The following is a 9,701-nucleotide window of genomic DNA, read 5'->3' as shown; positions in this document are numbered from 1 at the left end:
AATTTATAACAGGAGCGAAATCATGTTGTCATGAAGAATGGGCAATATTCTTTTGGGGATCACTTTGAAGCTTACGGAGCAAATAAAGTTCTACCTGGCTTTGTTTTGCGAATATTGGGAATTTAACTGCCCCAAGAGATGGAAATGTCGGTCACTTTTAATTTAAACTATTGGGTAATTTGTTTCTCTGGTACGAAAATTTGAACGGTGACCCGAGATGCTTATTCTTGATTTTGAAAAAGGATGGTTGAAAATTTGCCTGGGGAAAGTTTGAGCAAAAGTTTAAAGTTTTTCATTTTCAAGGCGCCAACTAGCATAATATGCATGTCAAAGGTGTTCGGACCCACTAAAAGGACAGCGCTGTGGTTTGTAAAGCCTGGCAACTCGCTCACACAGTGTACAAAGGCCAACTTCCAGATGACGACATCCCCACTTTCGCTTGTTCTGTTTCTCGTCATCACCTGTAGTGAGGGGAAGTTACAGTACAGTGCGTGTGCACGTAGCAACGTAGTTGCTTCAGCAAGTCTCCGAAAGACTTAAGTCATTCGCTACGTCTGGTAAAAAGCGATATTTTTTCAAACGAAAATTGAATATGAGCCTTGTGAGCTATTAATTTACCCTCTCATGGATGTGATGACTTGGTTTAGGATATGAGAAACACTTAAGTAAAGATTAATATTGGTTGTTGCTATGCTATGCATCAAAGGTTTTGATCCCTTATTTAAACGTTGCGACTCGGTTTATCAATACGGCTGTTCCACTTGTTGTAGAAGAAGGGGGAATTTCATAGAATAATACTTCGTGACCTCCAGAGATTAGCATATATCACTATTTTGCTACCAGAACATATAAATAATGCAGAAAATTGAAGCAAGCCATTATGGAGGGCACTGACCGGTACAAGGCACGACTGTGAATTCGTTTCGATACATGACGTGATTATTAGCAGTTTTCGCCCTGTTCATTAAACGAAGGCAGCGCGCAAAGCATTTTATCGTCGTGTGTGGCGCTCTAATGAAAACTAGAATGCGTGCACTTTCGAAAACTACATCTATGACAATTATGCCGATGCACAAGAATATAACTGCATTCACGCGCGTGCGTTAATGAGTTTTCTCTTCAACAGTGATATGTAGAATGCCGGAAGGTAAGAACAGCGGACGTCAACCGCAACTGAAATTCGGTCATTTTAGTGTCAAGCACGTTACGGTTGTGCTCTTTTGCACAAACGTACACATAAGCTTGACATCTTGAATTTTAAAACGTATACGGAGTACACGGGCAGAAGAGATTTTCCGCAGACGTAGAAAATTGTCCAAGAATGCTTATCCAACGGATTTCTTGTTGTACGGGTATCTGTGTGTCAATACATGGAGGGACTGTGTTTTATCTAGTAAATTCAAAAGATCGATATGATAGCAGGCAAAGACAAGAGGACTGGTAACTGTAATTGTACAGATCTAGAAATATCTTTACAAACAAGAATGAATTGGACTTTGCTATTTATTTATCGAATGCGCAGTATCAATTAGTGGTTGAAACCAAGTCTACATAAAACCGTTTGAGCTTTTGTGACAATCCAATAAAGATGAATGATAAAATCTGTAGTACAAATTGTCTTAAAAATACATAAAAAATGCCAGTAATTAATAAATACTCAACCGTAAAATATAACTCTCCAAACATATATTTTATATAACATATAAAAAATCATCAAGCTTACAAAACTTGTGAGTTGCAGAGATATACATTTTAAAATGTATAAATAAAAGACGTGATTTTGCACAAGAAATGTTAATTTACAATGTCCACTGGAATTGTTTGGGGATAGATTTAAAAAGTTGTAAGTTTCATCCTTTGTTTTAAGGCAAGTGACAATCGGGTTAATGTCAAGGTTAATCAACTTGCAGAGTGAAATTCAATGATACTCTCAGTGTGTCCTCCATTCACAATAGACACTTTCTTTGTCTACCTGTGCCTTATGAATATTCCAAGACATGTGTATCTACATCTCGTGAGAACTCTCAATAGAGTTCACGATCATCTTGTCAACTTCACAAATCACGATGGCAAGGTATTGCATATTATGCAAAGAGACGTGATTTTATCGGTGATTCGACCATAACGGTAGACTGCTGCACCAGGCAAGAATGTTTGTATTATAAGTTTAGTTATCATTACAGCCCCATTACCTGTTTCTTTTTGGCAGCTTTTTCAAGAATGTTTGAGAGCAAATGCAGTTAATGTGAAAATGCTTACCACAGTGTAACCTCATAAAGTTGTTCAAACATTGGTGAAGAACGCAACACTTAAGATTTTAACAAGTCTTTAATTTTCAAGTTGCAACTTACACATCTGTGGGTGTAAGTGTGTGAATCTATTTGACCAAATCCCGCACCAATGTTTGGAATACCGACGTTTTGAAAGACAAAATGGCTTAATAACAGGAACCCAAAACATATTCCTCAAGATTGGGTCGTATTTTCCTGAAAGTGACTGCAAAAAAGATACAGCTAATTTGACTCTAAAAGTTAGCAATATATTAAGGTAAAATTGGTAAAATCTTGATGAAATCAAATCATATAAAAATACACTTCATGGAAACACAGAATTTTACAAAAATACCAATTAAAAATGTATTAGATATAGTTACGGCAACAGAAACCACTCAAGACAGCCATTATACCTTATTAAAATTCATAGAAAATGTTCAAATCGTACTCTACATCTGCCCCTTTGCAAGTATCTTCCTTAGAAATTTTCTTCCTTTTTAGTTTTTGTTATTCTTTCCACTTCATGTCTTCTCCTATTTTCTGCGTCAAGAATTTTTCTGGTAGATTCATGCTTATCCATTTCTCTCTGTCTTAATATCTGGATACGTCTCTCTTCTTCTTCTTGTCGTCTGCTCCACTCTTTATCATGCAGTGAACTTTCACCTTTCTGGACCTGTCTTTGCTCTATCTGTGCCCTCTTGCACCTCTCAATTTCTTGCATTTTCTCTGCAACTTCCTTCAGCTCAAGTTCTCGCCTATTTTCTATCTCTCTTCTTTCTTCGTCTTCTTTTCTTTGCCTCTCCTTTTCTTGATTTCTCCTTTCTGTCACTTTTCTGTCCTTCTCAATCATCTTCTCTCTCTGTGTTCTCTCTTTTTCTACTCTCCTGTTTTTCTCTTCTTCCTCCTGTACCCTGATAGCCTCTTCCTTTTCTCTTCGGAGTTTCTCGTCAATCTCTTTCTTTTGTTGATCATATTCCCTCCTTAGCCTGTCTCTTTCTTGTTGTTCAGTCTCTCTCATCGACTTAGCCTGATGACTTTTTTCTGCTTGTTCTTTCCTACTCTTCTCCTCTTCAATCCATCTCCTTACTGCTTCTTGCATTGTCATTTTCCTTCTATCTACTATCTTCCTCATTTCTTCTTTCTCTCTCTTGCTAATATCTTCCGCAACCCTAGCCTTTTCCGCTTCCTTCTTTTCCCTCTCCTTCTCCTTCTCTTCCTGTCTTCTCCTTTCAGCTTCTTCTCTCCTCTGCTTCTCATACTCTTTTTTCTCCTGCTCTTTCATAAGCTCTGCTTGTCTTCTCCTAACTTCCTCTTCTCTCCTACACCTTTCTTCTTCCTTCCGCTTCTGCTCTGCTGCTATCCTTTCCTGTTCCTTTAAATTCTTTATCTGCATCCTTTCTAGATCTTCCTTCCTCCTCCTCTCCATCTCTTGTGAGTGCTTCTCTGCCTCCTGCATTTCTCGCTCGTTAATTACTTCAATGTATTTTCTTTCTGTTTCTTGTCTGTTTCGTAGAGCTTCCTCCTGCCACCTTCTCTCTGCTTCCCGCCGTTCTCTCTCTCTACTTAGTTCCAACTGTCTCCTCTCAGCCTCTGCTTGCCTCTGTCTTTCTTCTTTCTCATGTCTCTTTTCTGCTTCCTGTCTCTCTTTCTCCTTCATCAACTCTTCCCGCTTCTTCTCCGCTTCCTCTCTCCTCTTCCTTTCTTCTTCCTGTTGTCTCCTCCTCTCCTCCAGTCTTCTACTCTCACTTTCTTTCCTTTCCTCATCTGTCAGCAATACGAAACTGTTCTCTTTTAATCGTGCTTCTCTCTGCCTCCGCTCTTCTTGATGCTTTCTTTCTTGGTCTAGCTGCCTCTGTTTTTCGTCTTCTTTCAACTGCTTTTCTTTATCAATCTGTTTTTGTACAGCGGCCTGCCATCTCTTTTCCACCGTCTCTCTCCTAAGTGTCTCTTGCTCATGTAACTTCTTCTCCTCTTCCTGCTGCTTTCTTTCTTCTTCCTGTTCCTGTCGTTTTCGGATTTCAGTATCCCTTCTCTGCCGCTCTGTTTCCAGCCGTCTCTTTGCAACTTCTTGCAATTTCCTTTCCACTTCTTCCCTCCTGAGTTTCTCTCTATCATGTAGCCTTTTAACAGCTTCCAGATGTCTCTCCTCCGCAGTCTTCCACTTGTCTCCACTTTCCTCTGGATGGTACACTCTGTCTGGTTTCTCTTTTGCTACAAATGAGCACTTCTTGCATCGATACGCAATATGTTCATCATTGACACTTTCTATGCCAGTAAACGTCTCAGTTGCGCTTCCTACAGAATAGCTTGGTCCGCCTTTTGCATTTTGATCAGTCAGAACACATTTTCCACCACAACGCGGGCATCTGGAATTTTTATGTACAGCTGATGAGTTTCCCATTCTTCATGTCACTACAATGAGAAAGAAAAAATTTCACTGGAATGAAATAATAAAAGAGAGAGAGAGAGAGAGAGAGAGAGAGAGAGAGAGAGAGAGAGAGAGTGTGTGCTATCACTAAGGTATCATTTTATTACTGTCGTTACACAAAGTACAAATATAAACAAGTTACATCTTAAATAAAATATGTAAGTTACATGACCAAGGACAACTAGCACCACTGCTTGCAAAAATTACAAATTACCGATTCATCTAAGCGATTCAGTTATACGATCATAAATCCATGCGTCGTTTTCATTTTATTCTCTTCCTAAGTATTATACATATGAATTCGATGTGTGTGAGGTTTAAGACCAATTCATCTGCAGAATTATATGTATTTTATCAGCAGTCACTTTGGAGATAAAAAAAATGCATATAAAAATAGAGAAATATTGCACAATCTGTTTATGATGTGAAAACATATTTTTTAGAAGCCTCGCATGTCTTGGAGAAGAAAGCTTTTGGTGTTGGGAGTTGGAGAAAAAATTTGCTTGCATTAAGAAATGCTGTATGGTCACTGGAATCCATAAAGTGTAATATATTTATTGTCAGGGTAACACTCTGAACCACATCATGTTTCAATAATTGGTTTATCATTCTCATGGTCATCAAATGGTATTGAAAATAATACCTGAAATGTTCTTTTGAGATTTTGATGAAAAGATATCTTTAAGTGTCCACTGTCTGTCTGTACACTTGATGTATAAAACTCTTATCACACGTTTGAACAAACCCTAACTGGCAAAACTGCAACTACACCGATTTCTGGGGATATACAAGCAGGAATTCCAGAGTTTGTACTGGACAAGCATATTAATGTACAGTTCAGGTGCATCCATGAATGTGTAGACATGCATGCACTAACTTCGATCATATATCATGGTTAATGAGTGCTAAAAACCTACCTGGCATACACTAATGTAACTGTATTGTTCTTTGTATTTATGTCCATTCCCTTTGTTTAGAAATCAGCTAAAACTGTCAAACAATAAACAGACACGTAAAGTAAATTGGAACGCCTATATTAACATTGAGACAGTGTATTTTGTGCAAATGTGCAATCACTCAGAAGGTTACAGCTGATCGGTCAGTCATAATTATTAACAGAAGCTTAAGATTAGCTGATTGACTGTTCTGAATAATTGATCAATATTGATTAAATTCAGCAAACTAGTAAGTTATAAACTTCCGGGACGCTGTGTACGACAAGCAGAGTGCTTATGTTGCCTGCTTGCTAAATGGCAATGTGTGTTCAAAATTTTACAGGTTGCAGTGGACAAGGAGCTGTTGTCATGAACTTGGAAAAATAGCACAGATACACTTTCTGATACCGCATGATTTCATTCTTGCCAAACAAATGTAACACACCTAGTGTCACATTTGTGAATTAAAATCAGCAATGTTGGTCTATATAAATAACAAGTATACAATGTTTTGTATTTGTGTCTTTGAAAATGTATGTCAAAGGTAAATTTTGAGATTATTTTAATTTTTAGGAAAGTGAAAGGCATATGAACTTACCTTCCAAAACGAATCACAGTGACAAGCCTTATCATTCTCTCTTCCTTGTGTTTATGACCAATATAGGATTTTGAATCTGTGTAAATTTAAATCATTAATGATACATCATTGTAACCAAGATTTATTGTAACCAATACTGCAATTATGCATAAATAGAAAATAACAAAAACCAAAATGATAAAACAAATCACACAGACTTGAAGAGTACAAGAAAGTAATTGCCTGGATCAAGCCAGCTGATTGGTTGAAACCTAGGTCTATATTTTGATCTGGAAGATTCAGGCCCTGGAAAGTGAATAATTCACTAAAAGTGACAGCCTGAGCATTTGATTGGCTGTAGGATGAGGAAAGAAAGTCTGCCTAGTGTATTGTAAACTCTTGCCAATTGATGTTCTGGGAGTTAAATGTTGCATTTTTCTGTACATTTTTCATCTGTTTGTGCTTGCACAGCTTGATAAAGCCACAAATGAGAGCTTGAGCAAGCAATAATACACAGTCCCTCAGTCAATGGAATAATAGCTCTAGTGAGTGCATCAGTGAGTGGTATATAGTGATCATGAGCGAGGACTAGTCTGACTTCTGCATTCTTGAAGGTCCCTGAACTTGTGTGAGCTATGCCCTGTACAAATTTGAAATAGCAACAATTACTTTTAACATATTTTGTCATACCATAATAAGGTTGTAATAAGGTTGTAATGGATGCACTTGGGTGTTTAGTGGCTGATAAAAGACCTGTCAGGGGAAACTTACGAAAATAAGCATATTAAGGGCAATTGATCACTTCACTTTTTTACAATTTTCTGCTAAGTAGGCAAATTTTCTGTCAAGACGCCACATATTAGCAACCAAATACCTTTGCGTGCTCCTTCAAAGTCACCTCTTATTCAACCTTTCCCCAATATATACAACATAAATAAAATGGGCCCCAGTGTTGCAGCCAGAAATTTCAAAAGAGGGGACAGCATGTACTGTGTCCCACTGACATTTGTTTTTCGGAACATTTTGCACTTTTAGGGTTACAACATACATCAAATATCAATCAAATTTTGTATTATTTTGTAATAAATTAGTTTCATACAACAAAATTCAAGCTTACTTGACTGCGTCACTATGCTTGTATTTAAGGCAATCAGAGCTACAAACAAGTTATAATATCAAGTTTCAATTACTTCTAATCACAGCTCCAAAAGTAATAAATATAAGCCCCAAACAAATTGTGCAAAACAAATTAAGGTCATTGTCAAGTAACAGATATTACTTTCAGACTACACCCAACACAGTCGACTCATAAGTGTGCCCAAGGTGACCCGCATTCAACGGAGAATGCAGGACAATGGTTCTGTTTTGGGGCCATTGTCGCAAGAGGGCACGTCCTCACTTCAACACTGGGGCACCAACAACAACATTTTGTCCCTATTGATGGTGTTTTTTTTTACCTAGTGTGTTGGATGATTAAGATACATTTTGTAGTGTATCAACATATCAACACGGGTAATTATGCAGTGACTGTGTTTTCGGCAGCTTGTAAAAACAGAGGGATGGCCAATTTACATAACAATGCATACACTCATATTTTTTTTGTTGTGAAAATATAATCTTCAGTATGATTATTAACATATGAATAGATTGCTCCAAACAGAGGGGTAGCCCACCCTGTAAATTCCATTTTGAAGAACTCCGGTACGTATGTATGCAAACAGTCTCAATTTAGTGTATTAGACCCATGTAGTATTGACAAATTATAATGATAAACATTGACATCACAATTTCACATATCACTGATTTTTTTATAATGTAGTCTGAATAAGACATTTTCAATTAGCATGAATGAGCTGTACTTATGCACCACACAGCTATCCTGCAGCAGTAAATTCAAGAGATATGTGGGTCCTACATAAGGCAATACACAATTGTAGGCAAATAATTGTGATGTCACACCGACTAGAAAACAAGAACTTGTAATGTGACTAAAATTTATTCACATTAGGAAATTAATTACTACTCAAATAACAGATTTGAAAATTAGCTTTACGAATTCAAACATACACTGTTGTTTCCATGGCAGCATGCCTGTTTGATACTGGGGCTGTTGACCTTGTGGGTATTACATAATATGACGATGTGTCAGATCCGCCTCACAAAAAAACAGTGCCATGTTTGGTTTTTTTGGAACAAGGGAAATTTTTCGAAAGGCAATTGTATAGCTGTAACAGAACAGGCTTGCAATTGCTACAGCCATACCTAATATATAATATGCTCGTTGGGCTGCTGCGATAGCCACTGCACCGTGATGTACGTTAGTTCTCTGTCATGTGCTGCGCACTGATATGATAGGGCACAGAGCGTGTGGATATTCTGTAGTCTGCACATTTGTCTCATTGAGGTTGATCTACACTGCTAGCCGTGGTCTACGGCTGAAAGCACACAGGCTTGTTGTACCTTGTTTTATCTCATCATAATATGATGAATTCTATGCCTTCATAGACGTAAAAACAATCCCGTGGGTCGTTCTCCTTGTACACGGTACATCAATGCACGGACTGTATACACTGTGCACTTTCCCTCGATCGTTTACAGACGCCATAACGCTTTTGTATGGTAACGTTGGCTCGTTGGCTAATACATGTACAAGAACACAAGTCCGAAAGCCTGAAGGCCGGATTATGAGTATGTTTGGCTCCGTGACACCGCCATGGTACTCGAAGCCATGGCATGGGGTCCATGGGGATACATACAATTGTGACGTGTTGTTTACAAGCAAGCATTGACAGGTCAAGAGGTCAATCTTTACGTGCCACCCACGCCCACAGCTTCTCGAAGCAGGGCTGTTGCAGAGTCCCATGCTGCCCCCAGCCGGGCATGTAATGTGTTAGATCGTGTCTTTGTGCTGAAATTGAAATACCTACGAACTGCTTCACAGAAGTCAGGGTTACTTTCGCCGACTTGTTTGAGGTGACGACTACGGACCCGGAAACAGACAAGTTAATCGTGGACGTAACAACATTCTGAGGGCTACAAGTCAATTAGTAGTAGCACAAGACAATAAACAAACTATCTCGTGATGGCGCAGCGATGCAGAAAAGTGGCCAAAAGCGACCAAAAACTTCTATTTAAGGATAAAAGGCTGATCAGAGTATGGTAATTTGTGCGACTTGTTGCAAACTCGTCGCTCTGCACCGCGTATAAGCTCAGTTCGCGTTCATCGACTGATCGCGCATTTGTTATGGAACCAACAACCTAGGAATCGAAAGGCACTCCGGTATGCTACGATGTATTCGCCATAACGCTAATATCTTTCACACGATATGACACTACCTGCAAGTAGCACCATGATTTTTTGTTGCCTTACCTTAGAAACGGAAAACCACAGCGACGACAAACGGTGAAATGCTACAAATCACAAGCTCGGCGGTATCGAGTGCACAGCTACCAGCTTGCTTGGTCACTTTCACATATCTCAGTACGCA

At 38.6% G+C, this 9,701-nt stretch overlaps 1 protein-coding gene across 3 annotated transcripts; it reads right to left on the bottom strand.

The window, feature by feature from the left end:
- Window positions 1-1,490: 1,490 nt before the first annotated feature.
- Window positions 1,491-9,701, bottom strand: LOC139115895 (trichohyalin-like). Of its 3 annotated transcripts, none has more exons than XM_070678310.1 (3): window positions 9,584-9,701; window positions 6,235-6,310; window positions 1,491-4,710 (listed from the first exon to the last, which is right to left on the bottom strand). In XM_070678310.1, the coding sequence occupies exon 3, from the start codon at window positions 4,672-4,674 to the stop codon at window positions 2,752-2,754; it is 1,923 nt and encodes a 640-aa protein (XP_070534411.1). In that variant the 5' UTR covers window positions 4,675-4,710; window positions 6,235-6,310; window positions 9,584-9,701; the 3' UTR covers window positions 1,491-2,751. The 3 variants fall into 3 exon arrangements, with proteins under 3 accessions (XP_070534411.1, XP_070534410.1, XP_070534412.1); XM_070678309.1 differs by having other exon boundaries at window positions 1,491-4,685; XM_070678311.1 differs by lacking the exons at window positions 6,235-6,310; window positions 9,584-9,701 and adding an exon at window positions 5,619-5,753 and having other exon boundaries at window positions 1,491-4,685.

This window comes from Ptychodera flava, chromosome 17, assembly GCF_041260155.1.
Source record: "Ptychodera flava strain L36383 chromosome 17, AS_Pfla_20210202, whole genome shotgun sequence".
Taxonomy (NCBI): domain Eukaryota; kingdom Metazoa; phylum Hemichordata; class Enteropneusta; family Ptychoderidae; genus Ptychodera; species Ptychodera flava.
The sequence above is the reverse complement of the archived record's forward strand: the minus strand, read 5'-3'. Positions and strand labels throughout refer to the sequence as shown.

Bases quoted from the DNA above. Each gene is read 5' to 3' on its own strand.
- LOC139115895 (XM_070678310.1), bottom strand. From the start codon at position 4,674: ATGGGAAACTCATCAGCTGTACATAAAAATTCCAGATGCCCGCGTTGT.